Raw genomic sequence first — 24,771 nt, 5'->3', positions numbered from 1 at the left:
TGGAGGTCATTCCTGGCTTGGGGAGCATGGAGAACCTAAATGTATAGAATTGTGCTCTGGGACTCTTCTCTTCCTTTACATTGCCTGCCATTTCAGCATGTGGGCAGGATGCAAAGGGAGTGGCACAAGGGGCCAGCGAGCAATTCTCAAAGAAGTATGGGTATAGCCAATGGAGGGTTGGCACCATGGTAGAGGGAATTTGAACACCAGGATAAAGAGTCAGGTGGGTAGTGGGTGTTAAAACTTTCTGATAAGGAAAATGATGTGGTATCAGCAGTGTTTTTTTGAAAAGTACTGGTGGGTTGAAGAATAAATTTTTCTTTTAAGTTAAAATCCAGATGAAATTATTAGTTCTTGGCTATTTCAAATTATATGCCCACTTTGAGAGCCTTTAAGAAGTGTTGTTTTGAGGGGACTGGTCCTTGGGTTAATGCTAGTTCCACTAATCCTGACCCTGCTGCTACTCAGGTCCAATATGGTGACTCTTTCTACCTTAGAATGACCTTATTCTTGGGCCTCTTTGTTTCTTCCAGGTTTCAATGAAGAAGGAAGTCTCTACATTCTCAAGGGTGATCGCACAATTGAGTTTGATGGCGAGTTTGCAGCTGATGTCTTGGTGGAGTTTCTTCTGGATGTAAGCATTTATGCACAGTGGTCCTGCATGGAGTTGTTTGGGCTCAAATATAGAGGAAAAGCCAGAAGAACAGAAAAGATGGTGATAAGACAGGTTTTTCAGACTTCACACACACAAAAAAAAACTAAGGAACAATTACATCCCAGTGCTAACTACTTTTACTGGGTTGCTGGTCCTTAAGTCACCCTAGAAACTGTTGATTAGTGATCAAAGGGTCACAAATTGGGACCATTCAGTAATAACATGAGAGTTTTCTTACCTGTTAGACATTGACATCCACTGAAATTCCCTCAGCTATGCTCCAGTGCTGCTGAGGTGGAGCTGGGGATTATGGGAGAGAGTGGGAAAACCTGTCACTAGGAGAGAGAGTGACCAAAAGGTGGAGTTGCCCTGAGTTTCCTGAGAGCAGCATCAAGGAGAGGGAGGGAGTGGTAAGGAGCCCCCCAAATCACACTCACTCTCAACTATGGAGGTACTACACCCTCAGATCTATGAGTTCAGAGAAACAGGAGCAAATACTATAAAAAATTTTACTCATAGATAAACTCACATTTTCAATACCAGCTGTGGAGCTTAATGCTTTGGAACACAAGTTCTGCAAGATAAAGGACCTACTGTTGAACCTCTGTTCATTCTGATCATTCCTTGTCTACAAGCTGGTACCCTGTGGTTTATTGTTGCCTGTCTACAATCTACAACTCACATCTGACCTGTTCTCTCTCTACCATCTTGTTGACTCACACCTACAAGCCCTGAAAAATGTTGAGAAAAGTATCATAATAACTCTGGACCACCATGGTGCCCCCTGCCCCTGCAGCTTTGGAAATGAGACTGTACCTGCTTCAAACAATAAATAATGTGATTGACCAACATAGGTAGAAAGCCAGAATTAGGGCAGATTTAGACATTATCCAATCCGAGCTCTATGTCTGTAAGTTACAGATGATTCTGCTTTCAGAATCTGGCCTTGGTCTTCAGTTGACTGTTCACAAGTTAATTATAAGGTGGCCGGAATCAGGAGCTGATGCATCATGTTTCCTCATTCATAGCCAATGAAAGAAAAACCCCAATTCTGGCTTCCCATTGTTCTCTTAAGAATCCCAAACTTTCACAGAGCCTCATTGGCCAGAAGTAGGCCACAGGTCCATTCATGAATCAATAAGTGGCAAGTGAAGTGATGGAATGAACCCATGTGTCCATCAACCAATGAATAGATGAAGAAAATAGTGCATCTACACAATAACGTACTATCTAGCTTTAGAAAAAGAGAATTCGTTATTTGCAACAATATGGACGGAACTGGAGAACATTATGCTGAGTGAAAGGAGCCAGACCCAGAAAGAAAATATTGCATGTTCTTACTTACATGTGGAATTGAAAGCGATTGAACTAAAAAGAAACAGACAGTAGCATAGTGATTGCCAGAGACCCAGTGGGGGTGGGGAGATGGGAAGATGATCAAATGGGGCCAAGTCTCAGTCAGACAGAAGGAATAAGCTTTTTCCCTTTGAGATGCATTGCACAGCATGGCAAGTACAGTAAAAAGTAACATATTGTACATTTCAAAATCACTAAATTTCAAATGTTCTCATTGCTTTTTATGATAAGATAAATATATGAGGTGGTACTTATTTTAATTAGCTTGATTTTATTATTTTTGTATCCTATCCATAATTCATAACATCATTTCATACTCCACAAATATATAAATTATAATTTGTTAATTTACCATAAAAATAATTTTTTAAAAAAACTATAAATAGGAAAAAATTGCCCCCAAAACAATCGTCTCACCCCTTGATTTAAGGTCAGTTCCATCTAAAGTACTGCTGCTGTGCTGCTGGGGTAGAGCAGGGTGGATACTTCAGGCCCCAAACACAAAGTCTGCTACAACTTCCCCATGAAGCACTCTATTTCCCTGCTGGGGAGGAAAGACTTCTCCAATTTGAACATTTGTGTGTGTGTGTGTGTGGTGTGTGTGGCATTTCAGCTAATCGAAGACCCAGTGGAGATCATCAACAGCAAGCTGGAAGTCCAGGCCTTCGAACGCCTTGAGGACCAGATCAAACTCCTTGGCTTTTTCAAGAGTGAAGACTCAGAATGTAAGTTCTGTCAATGCCTGTCTGTCAGTCTAAAGACCAGATACCCAATAAGGGATGTTAGATTATCTTAACAGAGGATGTGTCTTCAGCATCTCTTGTGCCGGACAGGATAATGGTTAGAATCTCTCCTCTTCCCTATGCGGGGGGAGGGGAGGGAATCATGTGCTGCAAGAACATTAAGGCTGATTCATGCTCTCTAACCTTGAAGTGGTGTGTGTGTTGTGTGTGTGTGTGTGTGTATGTGTTCCACAACAGGGAGAAAGCCCTTTCCTCCCCTTTCCTACCTATCCACCTCCCAGTTGGATTCTCCTCTAAACTGGAACACACAGTAGGTCACCTCTCTGACATTGGCAGTTCTGTGGTCACCAGGGGAGAGCTTCTCAGTCAACTGAGAAAGAATTAGAGGAAAATTTGGATGGGGATGGGCTTAGTAGCTGCTACCGACTGTGGAAATTGTTGGTCAAACCCACAGCTGACAACCAGGCTACTAGTCCTTGGGCCACCACACCCTTGGGCATATTCCTTATGAAGACGTCATGGTCAGGTTTTGGGTGGGCACAGGACTTGAGAATAGCATGGCCCATACAAAGATGAGATGGTGGTGGGTGGGAGTCAGGAAGAGCAGGAAGAAGGGACCAGAAGGGCAGGAAGAGGAACTACTTGAGTGCATTTTTTTAAACTGCTTTGACAGTCTGAACCCAATGAACGAAGCCTTTTCCTGTGCCTTAGCCTTGGAGAGAGGGAAAGTGAGAGGGGGTGGGCATAAGTCTGAGAGAATCTGATAGTGTAGTACAAGTAGGAGGTGCAATTATGGGCTGCTTCTGACTATTTCTGGAAACCCCCAAATATTTTGAAATTATTTACAAAGCTGTGTCTTTACTCAGTCTGCCCACTGGTGTCCTCGGTCACCTCATCAACAACAACCCACCTATTTTCTCGCTTCCATGCCCCAGCTTCACCCTCTTCTCACTCCCTTCATTGAAACCTCCATTCACAGTGCTCAAAATGGGTGCATTCAGGGACAGTGCTAGCCGGGGAGTTTCGCCCCAGTTCTGTGGGCACCGACTATTCCAGGAAGCTTCTCCTGCCCGCTTCTACTTTCTCCCCTTTGTATAGTTTTCTTCTATTTCCCATTTCCTGTTCGGTCATTCTCTCTTCATTTGTTTCCATCCTTCTATTTCTCTCTCCTTCTCCACTGAGCTCAGGTGACAGGTAAGAAGGAAGGTAAAGTTGAGACCAGCATGAAGAACACCTTACCTTGCTTTCTTCATAATCATAATAACTCAATTAACACCTGTGAGGAGCTTCGTATGGAGAATTTCATTGTCACAATAAGCCCGTGAAGTAGTTATCACTGTTATCTGCATTTTAGCAATGATGAAGGGATGGTGCATAAAGATTAATAAACTGTGGTATATAAACACAATGGAATATTATTGAGCCATAAAGAATAATAATATTATGGTATTTGCAGATAAATGGATGAAATTGGAGAATATCATGCTAAGTGAAATAAGTCAATTCCAAAAACCCAAAGGCCAAATGTTTTCCCTGATAAGTGGATGATGATACATAATGGGGGTGGGGGTGGGGGAGAGAGAAGAAAGGAGGAAGTTTAGATTATATAGAGGGGGAAGAGAGGGAGGAGAGGGTGGGGGTATGAAAGATGGCAGAATGAGACAGACATCATTACCCTATGTACCTGTATGATTACACAAATGGTATGAATCTACATCATGCACAACCATAGAAATGAAAAGTTGTACCCCATTTGTGTATAATGAATCAAAATGCAGTCTGTAAAAATTTTAAAAAATTTTTAAATAAATAATAAATTAAAAAATGATTCAATGAATTCGACCAATATCATGCAGCCAGTAGATGGTGGAGCCACAATTCAAATTCCAGAACTTTAGAGTTCAGACACGTAACTACTGGGCTATATTTTTAAGACTTCAGGTCATGGCACACAAAAAATATGATAACACTTACAGGCATAAAATGAGGTAAACTGGAAGGGATTGGGGCTTAGTGAAAAAAAGGTGTAATTTCTTTATTTTATATAATGTAGAATGTAAAATAGGAAACATCACATATCACACTGTAAAAAATTTTCAGATAAAGTATTTTTAGAATTTGAATGAGAATCTTGAACTTGTTTCCAAGAATAAAGCTTTTTGATATTAGATATTATGCTTGAAGTAGCAACTTGCAATTCCTGATCAAAATTTTTAGTGAAGAGCTCTTCAAATTCTTGATAGTCACCACTGACAAGAGACTTGCTTACAAATATGGATGGTGGCCAATGAAGGACAGCATTCATTGCTTTTTCTGTAACTGATGAAAATTCTCTTCTTGCCTTTGGACAGAGTTCAGATAATTCAATCTCTAAATTGTTCTTCAAGGAGAACCCTTTCAATTTGACAGCTATGACTTTGCTTTTCATTGAAAAATATAATGTTCATATTTCTTGTGATAATTTGATTGGATTGCAAATCCAATTAAATCCTTTTTTATCATTATATATTTTGAAATAATAATGAAGTTTTTCTTAGGAATTTACAGATATCACTCTACTGGTCTTAATAATTATTCCTAAAATCTAAATAATAAAAGGACTAGTGGGTCATTTATTTCGTTTTCTAAGTGGAATTTTTGCTTTAATATTGTTAAACATTTTCAGAACATTGTATATTTCACATGGTTCTTACAATTTTCAATTAAGTTTATTAGGATGCTCTGCAAGATTCAGTGTTTTTCAGAGTCAATAATTGTCCTCCAAATTTTTTTCCAAATTGAATATAATTCACAATTTAGTTTTTAATTCACTTCTTAGCTGATAAACTCTTAAGACTCTCCTTGGACAGTTAATCTGCATTAGTGTGAAACTGCAAAGAGCAAGTGGGAGGTTCTGAACCTGCTTCTTAACCAAAAGGTAAAAGAGGAGGGGTTAAGTTGGTTTGGATGTTAAAGCACCTTCTTTTATTACTTCATTATTGTTATTTTTTTAATTTTTTTTTTTTTATTTTTTGGACACAGGATCTCGCTAAGTTGCTTAGGGTCTTGCTAAATTGCTGAAGTTGGCTTTGAACTTGTGATCCTCCTGCCTCAGTCTCCCCAGTTACTGGGATTACAGGTGTGCACCACCATGCCCAGCAAGGCACCTTCTTTATGGCAACATTTTATGTGCAGTTCAGACTCATACACAAAGCTTTATAAGACAGAGCTTTTCTGTGAGTGAATGTTGTGGAATCCCAAGATTCTCAGAGAGAACTCTGTGTATAAATCTTAACACCTTCTTGTTGCTGCAGTTGCACCTTAATGAACAAAGTAGGCAGTGTTTCCAAAATCTGTTGGGATGCTTTTTTCTACTCTTTTGAGTGTTTCATGCCTCAACAATTGGTTTGATTCTTCTTTAGAAGACAAAAGATGTTATCTCAAGCATCTCTCTTCAAGGTTTCTAACTGGTGCAATTAGCCACATCTGATTAATTACATCTGAGGTACTAATATCCCTGTGTGGAAAACCCTGAGAGAAGCAGGAAATGAGGAAACACCAAGTCTTCAGTAAGCTGGAGCTTGGGGGCCGAACACCAGACAGAGCACACGACAAGACCAGGTATTCTGGAAGACAAGGGCGATGCTAATGGTTCAACAACATGTTGAATCACCAACCTGTCAGGTCACCATGCTTCATCCTAGGGGCAGTGTAGATTGGATCTCCAAGAAAAGAAGGGAGGCTCCTGACACAGGTCAGTGCATTCTTTCCATCAGAGTCTGAGTTCAAGAGATTCTTTGGGGACGTTGGGGAAAAGGGGACAGGGGATTCTCATGGCGCCCACTGCTGCTTTGGTATTGTTCTAACCATTCCACTTCCTCACTTTCTGTCTCCTTGTTCTTCAAATGCCCTCACCTGTCTTTTCCCCCTCTACCCAATCCTCTACCCCAATTACCAGGCTGCAGAATGTCTTCTCTGACTCCCTTTACTTTGGGGGATGAATTTGGTGTGTATAATCAGTACCTATGTTCTTGTAGGTCTTCAGCCCCTCTCTCCTATGCATGCTGCTGTCAGCTCCATTAGAGCAGCTGTCACCCTGCACTGTGATTCTTTGAAGCATCCATGGCCTGGGCCTTTTTAAGATGGGTCTTTTTTTTTTTTAAACTTATCTTGGTATTCCCTTGAACCAGTATTATTCTCAAATATTTTTTATAGGGTCTTGGAAAATCCTACATGGTCCCATAATTCTAGCAGAAGTTTATCCTCCTGTTGCATAAAGGATGTGGAATTCCATGAAATGGAAGCAAGTTAATCTTGTTAAGAATAAATCATAGACTCAGGGATTCTCAGGATTATTATGTTCATTTGGAACAACGACTGCTCCCACCATTACCATCACCCACACATTGAAGGCTCCAATGTGGGTATCTTTACCAAGTACCTGCCTAGGCGTGCCAGGACATAGCATCCTGCATCAATGGGCATGCATGCCTACCTTGACCAGTTTGGACTAAAGTTTAGGACCACAGTCAAGCAGAGGCTTGATTAAATTTAAATAATTCAAAAAATCGGGAGGGAGAAAAAAAGAAAATTAATAATAATAATAATAATAATAATAATAATAATAATAAAAGGAAAGAAAGTTAGGACACACCAAAAGCTGTACACCTGCTTTGAGGAGTTTAAAATACTTGTGTGATGACATTTTTGATTATGATTACTTCACATAGTAAGGTGGATTTCCTTTTAATCAGGGCTCCTTAATAATACAGCTAACTATACTCTGTCTAGAGAATGCATTTGTAACTAGCAGCTATTTAAGTGAACTTTCTTTTGAATTTTACATGTTTTTTTAATCTCCTTTCTCTTTCTCTTTCCTGTTTTCTGCTTTCCATCCACAGTCTTCTTTATAGTGTGCAGAGACCTTCTCTTTGGCAATTGTATACCAGTTAATTCAAACTCTTTGGGGAAAATATGAGTTTAGACAGCATTAAATAACTAGCTACCTAAATAATTATTTAATTATTATCCACTTGTGATGGGCTGACAGATCTGGCTCCATGAGAATGTTATAGGCCAGACTCTAAGGGAAATGACTAAACAGACTCCATTTTGCTCTGAGACTCCATGTTATGTAGGAAATAAGTTTCTTCCATGAGAACACCCCGCTTCTGTGCCCATCATCAGTTACTTGGTGTGACATGTTTAAAAATATACAATGGCAACTCCTATGTAGTAACCAATGTACCATGTAAATGGTAATTGTGTGGATGTTAGCAACCATTCTTTAGTTTGTACCTAGGTAAGGATCAGTTTGACCCACTTCCCCCTCTGTCGATGATCTCATGATGTTAGTTTGTAATTTTGAATCATAGCAACAGACACTTATGTTTGATGTGATTTTTGGTATAAAAACCCCTACAACCCTGTGGTTGGGGCTGTTCTCCCAATAGCCATTTTTTGGGGGGCATTGTGTGAGAGAGTCAGCTGGCCAGCTTAATAAAGACTCTCAAATTCAGACTTCTCAGTGGTGATCAGTCTGTTCTTAAGTTGCGCCCCATAACACACTCAGGATTCATTGGCTTTGAACTCTTTCTACATCATTTAAAAAGAAGTGTGGGGCTGGGGCGTAGCTCAGTGGTCGAGTACTTGCCTGGCACGTTCAAGGCCTGGGTGCCAACCATAGAACTAAAAAAAAGAAATAGAAGTTGCAGAGCCTCTTGAACACATTTGTCTCTTTTATTGTTCTTTTTCTCCTAGATTACAAGGCTTTTGAAGAGGCAGCTGAACACTTTCAGCCTTACATCAAGTTTTTTGCAACCTTTGACAAAGGGGTAAGTATCTTTGAACCCCCAAGTTAGACACATCATAGGTAAGAAGAATTAGAGACTGAACTTCCTATCACTTATTCTTTGCTTTTGGCAACATGAACCATCCTCCTTTCCCTCTTTCTTCAGAAGGGTTAGAAATTTGTTTCAGTATTGATTGAGAGATGAGTGCAAAGATCATTAATCCCGAAGATGTAAGCGGATTTCTAAAAGCATCCAGAGAAAGATGAGGACCACCCCTTAATTTCCATGCACTAAGAATGGGAAGCATGTGAGCCCAGAGTGGTGGGGCACTAGCCACTCTTCCCTTGTTCCTCTCCCTGGGGTTGCACATGACCCCTTCTGCTGGGTTAGGATGGGAAATTAAATGTGGAGAAACCCTGACCACATGAAGCGCTGGTGCTTTAGAAAGTTGCCTTCAGGAGATGTTGTCAATGTAATTTTCTATAACCCAATTGCTTTTTTTAACTGAATGTTACATGCAATTTTTTTAAGCCAAGCAACAGCAAGAGACCAAGAGACCTTGAATCCATGGGTATTTTATTTGGGGTCTACTGAAGTCAGAGTGCTCCCCTCTGGTTCCTGTAACTACTATTATGAACATTATTTACTGAGTGTTTTCATGTGTTGGGAAAGTTTGATAAAAGTCACTCTGTATCTGTGGGTTCTGCATCCAAGGATTCAACCAACCTCAGGCAGAAAATAATTGAAAGAAATAACTGTGCTTCGACTGAACATGTATTGACTTTTTCTTGTCATTATTCCATAAATAATACAGTTTGACGCTATTTACAAAAGATTTATGTCATATTAGGAATTATGAGTAATCTAGAGATGACTTAAAGTATATGGAAGATGTGAGTAGATCATATGCAAGTAACATGCCATTCAATCCAAGGGACTGGAGCATCTAGAGATTTTGGTGTCCTTGCAGGTCCCAAGAACCAATCCCCCGTCAGGTACTGAGGGATGACTGTATTTCATCTATATAATCTCTAATCCTTTAAACAACTTTGAAAAGTAAGACATCCTACTTCTCAGAGAAGAGACTTAAAAAGTTTAGGTAGATCCAAGGTCTTCAGAAAGTTAATGGTAGTGCTGAGATCCCAATTTAGGACAAGCCCCAAACCTGTGCCTGCTCTCCTGTACCATGACATTAAATAGAAGATCCTATATCTGCCCTTAAGATTCAGGATGCACAAACACACACAACATATGATACACATATACATAACGCATACACATCACACATTGACACACACACACAGAAAAACACACACACCCCAACTGAAAACCATAAATTACCATATTTACCAGAACAAGTAAATCCAAGACAAACTAAATCCTTGATCACACTCCATAAAAGTTAATCAGAGTAGCCTCCTCAGGAATCAAGTAATTGGTGAGCAGTGCTCATGGGCCTTTCTGCTATGATGAGTTCAAGTATTCCAAAAAAATAAGGGAGACCAGTAGATGCTGGGGCAGGGAAGAGGCACAATAAAGAGATCATATATATATATATATCCCACTTCTGTGATGTGGCCCATGTCTTTAAACCTACAGTTCAGAAGAAAAGTCTATAATCTATGTAATATTATCTAAACTTGAGCAAGTTTACTTGATCATATTTTAGAGTTGGAAGAGATCTTAAGCAAAAACACCCCAACAGTAGTAACTATCACTTATTAAGTACTTGTTATGTGCCAGGCTCTGTGCTAAGAGCTTCTCATGGATTTTCTCATTCCATTCTCTCATCGGGCCTGTAAAAGTGGAATGAGTATTCTATAAAGGATGAAGCTGAGGCAATGGGAGATCTAGTGATTGTTCACATACTGGAGAATAGTTAAGCTGGATGTAGTCTCTACTCTCATGTTCCAGAGAAAGCAGCGGCATTGGTAAAATGCTAACTGGTGTTGGGCATGTAGTAAATATTCTCAGTGTCAGCCAGATATAAGGACTGTTGTTAATAAGAAGGTGGACATCTAGGCCTGGAACGATGGGAGGTTGGGATGGGATCTTAGAGAGGAAGGAACACAGAAGCCCAGGCTGGGTCCATCTCTGGCATTTAGCTCTGACAGGCCAGGACTGGCTGAGGGGCTGCTGGCTAAGAACCCATCTGGAGGGAAGAGAGTCAGGCAGATGGACTTGGCCAGGCAACAAAGCTCTAGTTTTTTGGAGGGGTGGTTCCATTCTGAGCTCAGGGTAGTATTTGTTTTCAGAAGTGCCTCCCAGTCTTACTGGATGGTTTCACATCTGTGGCCTGTGAAGAAGGTGAGGTCAGGCTATAATTAAAAACTCCAAAAGCCTCTTTAAAAAAAGCTTCTCAAAAAACTCTGAAAGACACTGAGTCATAAGCGCCACTGTTCATGTAGCCTTGTGGGATTTCATAACATTTAAAAGGAGACACATTTTCTCCATATGGGACACAGAGACTGTTGCATCTATCATGGGGGGGTGAGCAGTGTAGGTCCCAAACCTGTGCTCCCCAGATTCCTGGACCCTGTCACAACCCAAATTTCTGGTGTGATCCCACAGATCATTACTTTTAAAGCTCCTTGGAGAATACCAATATTGACAGTGGTTGGGAACTACTGACTTCCACATCTACAGAACCACCTTTGACATCTCTCTTTCTTTACAGTTCTCCAACTTGTAATAAAATTCTTGGTTTATTTACTTATTTACTTTCTGTCTTCCCATCTTCTTTCTCACATTAAACTCTAAATCCTATGAGGTCAGGAATCAGTTTTGCTCAAGGTCAAGACCTGCTGATTTTTAATAGTAGAAAGTTTTCTTATTTAATTGCAATGCACATGTACCAGTCTTCCTAGATCTATGTCTTGGATACAAAAGACTCCACTAAATATTTACTGATGAAATAAATGAATAAATACTTCAGTCAGACAAACCTCCTTCTGTCCTTACCATCCAAGACACAATTTTAAGAATGAGAGAAAGGGGTTTTCTGGGAGACAAGATGAAGACACTCTGTGAGGGTGGAGGAAAGAGTGAAGAAACTTTTTTTTTTTTTTTTGGAAGAAACTTGTTTTACTCAGGTTTTTCACCACTGTGACCAAAGGATCTGACAAGAACAATTTTAAGGAGGAAAAGTTTATTTGGGGGTTTATGGTTTCAGAGGTCTTGGTGCATGGATAGCCAACTCCATTCCTCTCCATTCCTCAGGACTTGATGTGAGGCAGAACATTATAGTGGAAATGTGTGGCAGAGGAAAGCAGCCGGGGACATGGTACCAGGAAGAGTAGAGAGAGAGAGAGAGGGCTCTCTCCACAGACAAAATATATACCCGAAAATCACACCCCCCAATGACCCACCTCCTCCAGTCACACCCTACCTGCCTTCAGTTACCACCAGGTTAATCCCTATCAGGGGATTAATGCACTGATTAGTTTAAGGTTCTCATAACCCAATCATTTCACCTTTAAGCTTCCTAGCATTATTTCACACATGAGCTTTTTGGGGGACACCTAATACCTAAATCATAACAAAACTTCTGGGAATTTTTGCTTAGATTTCCCAGTACTCCAGCTAAGGTCTTACATTCATAGAACTGGACATTCAGACCCAGACACTGGCATTCAGGGACCAGAGGCTGTTACCACCACTACACACACATACACACACACACACACACAGACCCTTGCCAGATATATGATCCTAATGAATTGCTAACCCAAATCACACCTCAGATTTCTCATTTGTAAAATAAGTTTGATAACAGTTTTTAACCTCATACAAAGTGAGGATTAAATAAAGTAATCCGCCTGAAACACTTTGCCCAACCCATAGTAAGCACTTCCTGTGTTTGCTATTATTACCCTTTTTGTTCTTCCAATCACTTCCTGTTTCAGAAAAGCCGGGGTTCCTGGTTCCTAGAATACATATCAAGTGAACTAAAAAAGACCAGAATCCAATGTCATTTTTAAGTCCATTCTACCCTGGACCCAGTTTTGCAAAGAATTGTGTGTGTGCAGGGACAGGAATACCTAGCCATCTCAGCCCACCTCTTAGTATTCATACCCCTCTCCTTGAATGTGGGCTGGAGCTTAGGACTTCTGTCTAATAAATAGAATACACCCTCCTCCAAGAAAAACGAATTGTGTATAAACCCAGACTCTGGTTGTATGTTTGCTCTTCCCCCCTCCATGGCTTCCTGCCTGATCACCCCCCATCCACACTGCATAGCTACCCCAGAGAAGAGAGAGGAAAAGTAAGGAAAACCCCACAGTTCTCTCTTAAAACAAAATGAACATGACAATAAGACTGTAAGACTGCCTGATCTTACTCTTACATGGCCTGATTTTTATTTTAACTCTGGGTAGGCTGCTGGAATTTCTTTCACTAAGTACTGTAAGAAATATCTTTTGGGATATAGTGACCTGGAATCAACAGCAGTTGATGACAAAAGTCCTATGAACATAAGCGTTTCCTCAGAATGGACTTCCTTATGTAAGAGCTTATGCAACGCCCAGTGCCTCCCCCTCCTCAATTAGTCACAGCTCCCAGGTCACTGGGTCACTGCATTGTGGTTACCACCACAGGGCGTCAGCTCTTAGGCAATTCCTCTGTAGTTTCAAGGGAACCACTGTTCATCCCTGTGCTTTCTTGGACCAAAGCTCTGAGCTAGAAAAGAACGGCATTTGGTTTTCTATTGAGCATTGCACATTCCAGGCCTCTCAAATCATGTCACAAAGAAAGATCCTGAGTTTAGTGGCTTTGCAGGCAAACACAGCAACCATTCTGCCTCGACAACAAACTGACATGTAGCCACTTTAATCAAGAGAGAAAATGTGTTCCAGGTTAAGGCCTCGGTCTCCAAGATTTTTTTACCTATTATAGGGTGAGCCACTTATCCTGGCTTGCTGGGAACTATCCATATTTTAGCACTGAAATTCCCACATTCCAGGAAACCCCTCTGCTTTGAGCAAAGCAGGATGAGTGGTCACTTTATGACTGTTAACAATCTGGGCAGTTCCCAGAACCTGACAAACCAAGTAAGCCTGGTACTAAGAGACTGAATCGTAGGGCCTGTGCTTCAGCCTAAACAGAAATGAGGGTGCATGAGCTGGTCCAGGACAGATTCATGGATTGCCTCCTGGTTCTGTGTACTTGTATGCTTTCACAATTTTCATCAATTACCTGTTTCGTCAAAATTGGTTCCATTGAATTCATACAACCCAGTGCAGTAAACATGGTTTGTTGGCATCTCCTTCCTCCTCCAGCCCTGGCAAATACACAAGAGTGATAGTGATTGTACAGTTAAATTTCCTACTTTCCATTCCACCTCTTCCCTGTCCCCGCTTGACCTTCTTTTGCCTCTTTGATCACAGAGGGAGTCTCGTCCAGCCAGCCCAGGCCACACGTGATGAGTTCCTGTGACTTCAACCTTCCAGTTAGAACTGCACATATGCTTTTGTGTCTTCACCAGGGAATATGTACACTTCTGTTGGATGGGCAACCCACTACTACTCCAAATTACCAATCAAACAAATAAAACTATTGTCTTATTTCTGTTACAGGTTGCAAAGAAATTGTCCTTGAAGATGAATGAGGTCGATTTCTATGAGCCATTTATGGACGAGCCCATTGCCATCCCCAACAAACCTCACACAGAAGACGAGCTTGTGGAGTTTGTAAAGGAACACCAAAGGTGCCCAGGATGGCATGTGGGAGGAGGAGGGGGGATGGGGAATTGGGAAGAACCTCTCAGTGCTGACGATTTAGACCCACAAGAGCAGCAACCTAGAGTAAGTTCCTCAGAAGAACAGAACTCAGTAATATGGCTTTGTAAGTCATTGATAAACAGCAGGGTTTCTCCCATAGGTTACTACTTCTGAATATGGGTCTGCACGTGAAAGTAGGCTTAGACTGCCTCTCACAGTCAGAAAATCCCTTCTAAGTCAGAGTAAGATAGAAGTAAAATTCCACACTAATAATGATATCAGTTTAGTGAAAGCTTCCTATGTGTCAAGCACCATGCTGGGTGCTTTATGGGAGCTTCTTTATCTCACCTCCAACCTTATGAGGTGGTCATTATTATCCCAGTTTTACAGACCAGGGAGTAAGACTCAGAGTATTTAAATAATTAGTCAAGGATGAACATTCTGTACATACAACTTCTGGGAGAGGAATATTTGATCCCTCTTAGAGTAGTTCTAGTAGAGATCAACAAACTTTCTCTAAGGGAACAACTAGTAAATATTACAGGTTCTGTGGGCCAGATGGCCTCTCTTGCAGCTGCTCAGCTCTGCCCTTATAGCATGTCCACAGACCCTGTATAAACAAATGGATGTGGCCATGTCCCAATCAAAGTTTGTTTACAAAAATAAGAACCACTGACTGGATTTGGCCCACCAGCTGTAGTTTGCCGACTCTGCTCTTGTGGGAGGGACAATACTGGAACATGGACCATGTCAGTGGATTCACTGCCTTGCCCATCCTCCCGGCTCCACGCATGCAAAGGTGTGCTCACTGAATCTGGAGAATCATGACCCTGGTGCCGGGACAGTCCTCTCTCTGTAGGGAGGCAGCTCTTGGAGGAACAAATATTCATATGTCTAGCACTATTGCCAACGTCCAGAAAGAAAAGAAACTGTGAGCAAATGTAGATCCTACCTGCCCCCTCAAAGATTCCTAAGGGGCTTTTGATGGATGGACTCTGATAAAGCAATGGCAGATTCTGGGCTGGGACAACAAAACTTCCTGTTTTTTTCTCTCTAGCTTCCTCATTCTGGGCCTGTTCCCGGCTCTCAGGAGTGGCGCTGTCAGTTAGGAGGGAAATGCTTCTTGCTCTGGGAATGGATGGATCCTGAAGCTTCTGACTCACTGTACTAGGCTTTACACGCCTTGAATCAAATGGGTCCATGAAGAGGCTGAGTGATTAGACTGAGTTCTGAGCCCCACGCAGCAGGGTAGAGCAGCTCTGCTTTCCTAAGGCAGAAAGGGGTTTGGGGCTCTTCATCTTGTCTCATCTCCATTCAGAGAGGCTGAGGATGGTCTCTGACATGGTGATCTCTACTCAAGGAAGCTCCTCCTCTTTTTTCAGACCTACTCTTCGTCGCCTGCGCCCAGAAGATATGTTTGAAACATGGGTAAGAAATTGGCAAGTTCTTTCTGCCTTGTAAGAAGGAGTATATTCCCTAAGAGGTGCCCCTTCAATTAAGTCCCAGGACTCAAACTAGGTCTTATTTGGCTGGGGCGGATGTCCAGATGGTGCAATATTTGAAACACGGACAGTGTCATGCTCAGTTTAAACCCTGTTTTCCATAGATCCAATGTAACCCTCTTTAGTATTTCTTAGTGGGCAAAATTACTGTATTGAGCTCAATTCCCACATGTTTTGTTGACTTCCACTGATAGACCACCAGAGCCGCAGAGTAATGTAGTGGAAGGAGCTCAGACTATAAAGTCACAGAGACTTGGGTTCAAGTCCAGAATGTGCCACCTTGTAGCTTTGTGTCCTACATCAAGTCATGTGGTCTGTGTAAGCTTTAGTTTCCCCATCTAAAATCAGGACTTTTTGTAAGGATAAGTGAGATGAAGAGTTTAGCTCCATTAATAAAAGGTAACTTTTTAAAAAATATCAACTCAAGGCACTGGAAAGTCAGCTTGTCCTCAAAGTCAGTGTCATAGACACTGAACCAGATAGCTCAGATAATAATTAGAAAGAGGCACCTGAAGATACACTCCTCACCCTAGCCTCAGATTTATACAAATCCCATCAACAATAACAACCAAAGTCTGTGCAGCATTTTCCAAGGCATTTTGCATGTCCTTTTAACTGGACTCTCAATAGCTCTAGAAGGTGATGTAGAACAAGTATCATTCTAGCCCATTGTATATATGGAAAAACTGACAGTCATGCAGATTAGGTTAATTACTCAAGGACACATAACACATTAGTTCTTGGGACTTAAATTAAGGCCATCTGGAGCCAACTCTAATGTTGTCTCCTGTATGCCTCCCTAGAGTGACCCTGTCCCCACAGGGTGCCATTTGGGCTGGGAGTCAGGGAAAAACATGGAAGCATTTTTTTTTTTATTCTGTAATTCATAATCCAAGGTGATGAATAAACAGGACAATGGAGTAACTTGATACATACTATTTTGTTGGCATGTAACTCACTTGAATTTTTGTAAAGAGAACAAACATTTCATCAGACACTGAAGGGCAAATAATTGAATCTAGAGGAGTGCATTATTTAAGAAAAATCCAGTACAGTAGAAACCTATTTTCCTAACATTTAAGCCTTTCAAAAAAATTAACCTTTAAAAGGTCTTGTTACTAAATTTAAAAATAATAACAATAAAAGGGTATAACAATGCTTTAAATGTAATATGCCTTTTAAAAATTGATTTAACCTTTTACTCTGAAATAATTTCAGACTTATAAAAGTAGTGCAATCATTATTTCTTCATCCAAATTCCCCAAATGTTAACATTTTACTATCATGACTTCCTATCTCTCTCTCCCTCTCTCCACAAATATGTGTGTGTGTGTGTGTGTGTTTGTGAACTGTTTGAAAGTAAGTAGTAGAAATGATTCCCCTCTATCCATAAATACTTCAAGTATTTCTAAATTTAAGGATTTTCTCTGATAGTCATAGAATAATGGTCAAAACAGGAAATCGTCACTGATTTAACCCTGCTATCTACTCTGTAGATGGTACTGATATTGACCAGTTGTTCAATTAATGTCCTTTATTGCAAGAGAAACACTTTTTTTTTTTTTTTTTTTTTCCCTGATCCAGGATCCAATGCAGGATCTCACATTTGCATCTGGTTGCTATGTTTCTTTAGTGGCCTTTAATCCTGAATAGGTTCATGGTCTTTCTATCATAACACAACCATTTTAAATTGAGAACAATCATTCCTGTTCTGTTCTGCTGTATCTTTATCGTTAGTTTTTCTGTTTCCCTTATCCCTAAAAGACAATTCTCAATTATCTAGGCAGGGGTATTTAGCTTAACCAAGTACAGAAAGGACACTAGAATGGTTTGCTCCTTCCTAACACCCCATTCTGGACCAGCCTCTGACGTCCATAGAAACCCTAACCAGATCCAGATAGCGCCCCCTCATCCAAGTTTCCAAATAGGGAGAAAGGCAGGGCAGGCCTCTCCAGGGTTATCTTTACATTCTTAAAAAGGAAGAGCAGAAAACAACGGTCAGAAATGCTTCTGAGAAACTACTCCCCTACCCTTCTTCATCCACCTGTGCCCACCCACAGGGCATCGCTCCAGAGTGGCATGCACATGGGCCACTTAATCAGATATTGTGGAAAGTGACCATTAATGAACTTAAGAGTCTTTATCTTCAACAGTCACTTTCTCAGACACTGAAAAATATTTAAATAAGATAGGAAAGCCAGCTAGGATAAAGTAACTATTTACCTTTTTCTTACCACCCCCCCAATCATGCAGTTGTAAAGTAGCAGACCATATACAACCCATCACATATTGCTAAAGAAATTGGTGCCTAGTAATATCTGCTGTGTGTAAATCCAAGAATATTTATTTATTTAATTTATTTATATTACTAGAAGAATTTCAAAGGTGAAGAAGGGCAATCCAAACTCAGTGCTGACCTGTCATTTTCCTTGGACACTCCACCCCCATCCTGGCAAATGGTCAGTCAGAGTCCTTGGCAAGTGTCCAGAGGGGATGAGAATCAGTGCTTTCTTCTAAAACAATCCTCCCTCTATTGCAACAGCAAGGCACTTCCAAAATGAGGCCAAAGACTCCTAGACAAGGCCCGAGGCCACTACATTGCAACTCAGTTAGGAAGCCTATTAGCCTAAACTACATTTTTCCCTCTGTGCCTCTTCATTCAACGGGAGAGCATTCAACAGAGATGAAGGAAATAAAATATTGACACTGGTAACAGCTTGTTGGTAGATAAGTGATAAGGCTAGTTTCTTCTTGGTATTTCTACACGTTTGTAATTTTCTTTAGTGACAATATAAGATTTTTATAGTCACATTCTTTCTTTAGTCAACAGATATTAATAAGAACCTATAGGGCTGGGGTTGTGGCTCAGTGGCAGAGCACTTGCCTGGCACGTGCGAGGCACTGGGTTCAATCCTCAGCACCGCATAAAAATGAATAAATAAATTAAAGGTATTGTGTCCATCTACAGCTAAAAACAAGAAAGAAAGAAAGAAAGAAAGAAAGAAAGAAAGAAAGAAAGAAAGAAAGAAAGAAAGAAAGGAAGGAAGGAAGGAAGGAAGGAAGGAAGGAAGGAAGGAAGGAAGGAAGGAAGGAAGGAAGGAAGGAAGGAAGGAAGGAAGGAAGGAAAAAGAACCTATAATATTGTGCTAACAGAGTTACTAAAGTAGATGTGCTGTCCTGTCCTTAGGGGCTCAGGGTTGAGGAGATGAAACAATTTCAAAACATAACAGCAACCACAGCTCACTGCTATGACAGAGGGCCTTTGATGTGCTGGGGGATCCAGAGGCAGGTACTCAGCAAAGTCTCAAATTTCCAGTTCTTTGGGGAATCTAGTGCATCGTCATTTTATCTATAGGTTCCTTTTCAGCCTCTTTCAACTTGAAAACCACTGATCCAAGTTTATAACATCTTCTGCAAACTCTGCAGAGGGGCAGTCAATTCAGAGCCTGTTCTGTGGTTGGTGTTAACAAAGAAAGAACGTGGGCACTATGGTCTGTGTGTTTGTATCTCCCCAAAATTCATATTTGAAATCCTAAAGTCCAAGGTGATGGTATTAGGAGGTGGGGCCTTTGGGAAGTGGTCGGGTAATGGTGGCCCTCATGATTGGGGTTATTATCCTTTTGAAAATAGCCCCAAAGAACCCTTTAGCCCTTTCTGTCTATGAGCCAGAGTGCAGCAAGATTCATACCCTGAATTTGCTGGTGTCTTCTTCTTGGACTTCCCAGTCCCAAGAACAGTGAGAAATAAAGTTCATTGATTTCTGTTGTTTATAAGCTTCCCAATTTGGTATTTTGTTATAGCAGTCAGAATGGACCAAGACAGTGGGCTTTTTGTAAGACAGAACTGGCTTGAATCCCACTGTGTCAATTACTAACTCGGTGGCCTTGGGTAAGTCACCAATCCCTTAAGTAGTAAGTAGGAATAGGATTTTTATTTGAGATTTAGAGATCATGTATTTACAAAGTATTTACAGTAAAAGTGGCAAATGGTAGATACTGTCAACATTTGAATCATCATTGTTATTTTAAAGCATTATAATTCTCCTAGAGAGCTTATCACCTAGTTGATAAGGAAAGATTTGTGTAATTAAAAAGAAAATTTCTAAGGCAGAGTGATGTAAAGGCCAGATGGGTGTTCTAGGTAGCAAAGACTTCCAGGTTCAGAGAAAGTCAGTGATTTGCTAAGTCCTGTGGAGAACTCACCATTTTCTGGTCTGTGCACAGTGGGTTCTCACCGAGTAACCCCGACTCATGGACTTGCATGGATTCTTTTTCTGTGAGTTTATCACTGAAAATGCCTGGCCCCTAGCATGCATCTGCTTCTGTTCAATAGGGGTTCATGTGCTGAATCTGTGAGATTCAGGCAGAGAAGGGCTCTGTCCCTTGATTACAGCTCTCCAGCCAGGGACAGTGTCAGGCCTGGAGAGTGACAGGCGTATTACGAGCAGCCTCTTAGAAAACGAATATGGATTCTTAATTCTAAAACCAATTTCCAAACGCCTTCTAGAAGGGCACACAGAAATGAGACCTGCTTCAGAGAGTTAACAGCACTCACTTCCAACCGATGGCAGGAGACAGAGACGCCAGGCAGCCTAATGAGAACTGACCAGGATATTCCGTCTGGCAAGAATAGCAAATGTAAAACAGTGAGACCTCAGACTCCCCTTCTGGTTGCTGTCGGATTTGTGTAATAAACTGGCGCGCGCACACATATCTATATCTGTAAAATTCAATTCCCCAAAGAATCTGACCAAGGCAGTGCCCACTGTCTTGTTTTTAATAATAATATTTTCTATTTAATCTCTCTTAGAATTTTTGGAGGTTTTGTCCATTTTAAACTCAAAGGGAAAAAATTAGCATTTAGATAGGATTGCACCAGCATTAAAATCAATTGAAATGGAAACGGAGGTCTGGGGAGGGTTGAGCTGCCTGGAGTTTTTTTCTCCCATAGGATGATTCTGGTATGACATTCAGGGTGCCCAGTGAATACCTCTCCCGTGTCATAATCAGTATTCACTTGGCTTTGTCCCCCGGTGCCTCAATCTCACACATATTCCTTTCCAAATCTCCTGGGCATCACGTTGCTCTTCACAGAGGCCCCTCCATGCTCCCATTCTTCCTTCTCCAGCAACAGTCAATGCAAAGGAGCCACAAGGCAGAAGGCCCTTTGTGTCGAGGATGTGAAAACACAAAATACCCCTTGCTTGCCCGTTATTTGAAATACTCTCTCTAGTTTCTTTTCCTTGTCCTGGCCCCAACCATCACACTCACCGTTCCCAGTCACACACCCCCAATCTTCCAGAGATCCCAATTCCAGAGTCTTCTTGGGGCCTCCCACACTCACAGAAGTGCTCATACGGATTTGGCAAGCTTTGGTTTGAGAGCAGAAAGGACCCCAAGAAAACCACCTGGAAGTCACAGCCAGCAGGGTATCCCCTACTTACTTCATGGGCTGTTTCTTCAATCAGAGTCCTGACTTGTACACAATTCTTGTGTAGACAACAGCAGCCACGTTCAAATAGACCTACGTGGAGTGTTCTCATCTGCTGCCCATTTGGGAATAGTTTCAGGATCTGTCAGCAGCTTGCAGAAGTTCCCATAACTGGATACATTGCTGCTTATATCTCCTGGTGGCGAATTCTTGAAACAGAGGGGTAGCTGCCATTCCTGAGTTGTCTCTGCAGTGCCTGCTGCCCTGGGAGCTCCTGATAAGCCAGATTTATTCTTCCTCATTTTACTTTTCACTGATGCTCTTCTGGACTGACCAAATGAAGGAGTGAGATCCATTTAGTGTAATGTCTTATTATGTGTAGCTGGTGTTTTGCTGTCTAGCAAACCCATTTATACAAATCCCTGATCAAAATTCAATGCATTTCTGCCAGCTGCTCATCACGGTCCCCTTCCTTAATGTGTGCCCTGCTCTGTTCTCCTGTGCCTCGGTATCTGTTCCCTTTGCACATTTTGCACTCTCCCTAAACCCCCTTTACAGTCCAGCCTTTGTGTCCCTGTCCCTGGCTCCCTCCTTTGTATTGTTCCACCTGAGAGTGTGACCTTCGTTTCTTCTCTCCATCAGGAGGATGATTTGAACGGGATCCACATTGTGGCCTTTGCAGAGAGGAGTGACCCAGGTAGGAAACCCCCCATCTGCTTAGCTCTTAGAAGGAACTGTCTCACCTCCCCCAGCCCTCACCTTCTCTTCCCTAACATTATTTCTACAAGGCAACCGCAAGATATTGGGCACCCCCTGGTGGTCACCTGTTAGGTGTGAGTCTGTCTTCAGTTGTGCACACAGTTAAGGGAAAAGAAGGTATGGACAGATTAGAATTTTAGACATTCTGCTTAGCTGCCCAAACTGGAAGGAGCATTGAGCACTGGCAAGGGTACTAGAACATCTGAGCCTGACAGGGCGTGTGTGTATGAACTTCTGTTCACTTTATATGTTTATTTACCAATTTCGTGATATAGCCTATATAAATCACCATCCTATGTTAACATAATCATACATGTATCCTTCAACAGAATGAAACATATTTCCCTAACCTATGAGAACTGAGCAAACCAAGCAGCTTATTTTAAAAGGTGCAAGATTGACTCTATAAATGGATGAGTAATTATTTTTATTGCAACTTACACAATTTTTCCCTGGTCAAGTGCAGAAAAATTGAATTTTGCAGAAGGCAAAATGCTGGTTCCCTATGTCAATGCTCTGTGAGATAAAGTGGTCCCAACAAGACAGTGGAAGTAGAGATTCTGTGTTCTTTGAGAAACCTGGAACCATCCAGAATGCAACCAGGGATGCAAGGAACTCCATCATGGATGGCTCAGCAGCCAGGCTTTGGACCATGAGGTGCCTCGGCAGGATTCCAAAACCTGACAGTGTCCACACTGCAAAACATCAAAGATCCCTGAGCTACCTGAGACAGAACCTTAGCCAAGTTGTGATGTACCATCAGGTTTAGGAGCACTGCTCCAGGAAATATAGACGCGAAATGTATTTGTCAGGACCTCAGCTGCTCTCATAGGGAGACATCTAGAGCTGACCTTAACAGGCTCAGAGAAATTTAACTGGCTGTCCAAGAAAACACACTTAGTGGCACATCATGAAGGAGGGAGAGATGTCTTTCAGTATTTACCTAATTCCTCACAGTACCTTGACACAGGGCAGGTACCCAATAAGTATTTTGGGGGCAGATTGTCAGAATGACCAACAGATTGAAATTCCAATTTTTTATAATTTAAAAAATCAAAATATATTCTATATAACATAAACATTACCCTTTTAAAGTGTACAGTTCAGTGAGGTTCTGGATTTCACAAAGTTATGCAAACATCAGCACTATTTAATTCTAGGACATTTTCATCCTGCATGTTGCTTTCAAGGTGTAACCATGATACAGCATGTATCAGTATTTCATTCCTTTTTAGGACCAAATAATATTCCATTGCATTGAAACCAAATTTATTCTCCAACTTACCTGAGAGCTTTCTCTACCTCTTCTATTAATTTTTTTGAATATCCATTAATGTGCCAGATTTCCCATTATAAATTTGTAGAGTTGGAAAACCTCTTCAAAGAGATATTGACCTTCTCCATAAATGAGTAAGTAAGTAAATAAAAGCCAGAATAGTTTCAGCTTTTTTTCACAGTTTCTGACCATCCCTCTGTCCCTGGGGGAGAAAATACCAAAGGAAGCCAATTGCCTAAGGTTTACAAGCAATAATCAAACAGAAACGGATCCCTGGTGTTGTGTGAACTGAGATGAAGTTGCTACTGGCAGCTGCCTGCTGGCATGACTCCAGGGAACTTCCTTCCCCGCCCCACTGCCCCCTTTCAGGATTGTGGGGAGGCCTGTCTGGCTCTCTGCAACAATGGAACAAAGAGCCTTCCCTGAAGTTGCAAAAACCTGTTTGACGGAGATTGCTGCTGTAATGAATCAAGCTCCTGAAACTTCTTCTACCTCCTCCCTGTACAAATATCCCTGGGCCTGAAAGCTCTGCCTTTCTCCCAAGGAGGCCAAGCTAGGGCTTGTTTCTGAGAAGCTGAAGCACTGCACTGAGGTGAGGGGGAGGAGCTCTGGAAGCATCATCTTTCAGCAAAGGGAGGACCTGGCCAATCGGCCGGAAAATGAAGGGCTTTTCCATCCTAGTCCCTGACTTTGACTTTGTGGTTAGTCAGTGATTTACCTGCAGGGCATCAATGTGTAACCTGGGCCCAGAGGCCTGGCTGCAGGACTGAGAATTTCAATTCTGCTCAGGACAGTTCCTTGGATAATTTTGCTCTTGCTAACAAGTTGCACAGGACCTATTGCCTAACCAGACTGCTACCTGTCTGCCAAAGGAGGAAGTTTGTACATCTAGGAAAGCGGCATAGTTCTTCTTAAAGAGCTAACAGTATTGAGGAACTGAGCTGGAAGTTTTCTGTAGACGATCTCATTTAGTCCTAAAGCCACTCTGTGACATGTGCATGGTGAATTAATTATTGTTCCAGTGACATGAGGAAAGGGAGTCTTAAATAATTTGCCTGCAGCATTCACAGCACCTAAGCCAAAATTCACATTCTCGTAGGCTCTCTAGAGCATCAGGATTATGTACCATGATTATGATGAAGGTGGTGATAATGGTCGTTTACTGTGGCCTTATATGACATAATCCCATGAGGGAGGTTCTATTTTTATTCCCATTTTACAACTGAGGAAGCTGAGACTGAGAGATGTTAACGTACTGGGAAGCAGTGGAATTCAGCTGAGGGCTGTTTGGCTCCCCAGTCCACACTCTAACGGGGAGACCTGCTGCAGACACTTATATGCCACTTTGAGTTCCTACCATTCAGTGCACCTTCGTCCCTCCCCACTGTCTTTCACCACCCCCTCCATCTCCAACGTTTGAAGGACAAGAAAGTGGAAACCCAACAAGTTTGGTAGCATGATCAAGATCACAGGGTTATGGGATCGCAGAAATGTGTGCTTAGATTTCTTGGGTGCTCCTTCTGGGAAAAGTCCACCCTATCACACCACCTCTCTGACAGTGC

The 24,771-nt window shown here is 41.6% G+C and overlaps 1 protein-coding gene across 1 annotated transcript in view; it reads left to right on the top strand.

Annotated features, from left to right (window-relative positions):
* CASQ2 (calsequestrin 2) overlaps positions 1–24,771 on the top strand; it is a 61,295-nt gene that overhangs the window by 24,270 nt on the left and 12,254 nt on the right. Inside the window, exons 3-8 of the mRNA XM_079117311.1 lie at positions 534–634; positions 2,625–2,736; positions 8,494–8,567; positions 14,099–14,229; positions 15,625–15,670; positions 21,817–21,871. Coding sequence (XP_078973437.1) covers positions 534–634; positions 2,625–2,736; positions 8,494–8,567; positions 14,099–14,229; positions 15,625–15,670; positions 21,817–21,871 — 519 coding nt within the window. The remainder of the gene's footprint in view (positions 1–533; positions 635–2,624; positions 2,737–8,493; positions 8,568–14,098; positions 14,230–15,624; positions 15,671–21,816; positions 21,872–24,771) is intronic.

This window comes from Sciurus vulgaris (assembly GCF_902686455.1).
Source record: "Sciurus vulgaris genome assembly, chromosome: 1".
Taxonomy (NCBI): Eukaryota; Metazoa; Chordata; class Mammalia; order Rodentia; family Sciuridae; genus Sciurus; species Sciurus vulgaris.
The sequence above is the reverse complement of the archived record's forward strand: the minus strand, read 5'-3'. Positions and strand labels throughout refer to the sequence as shown.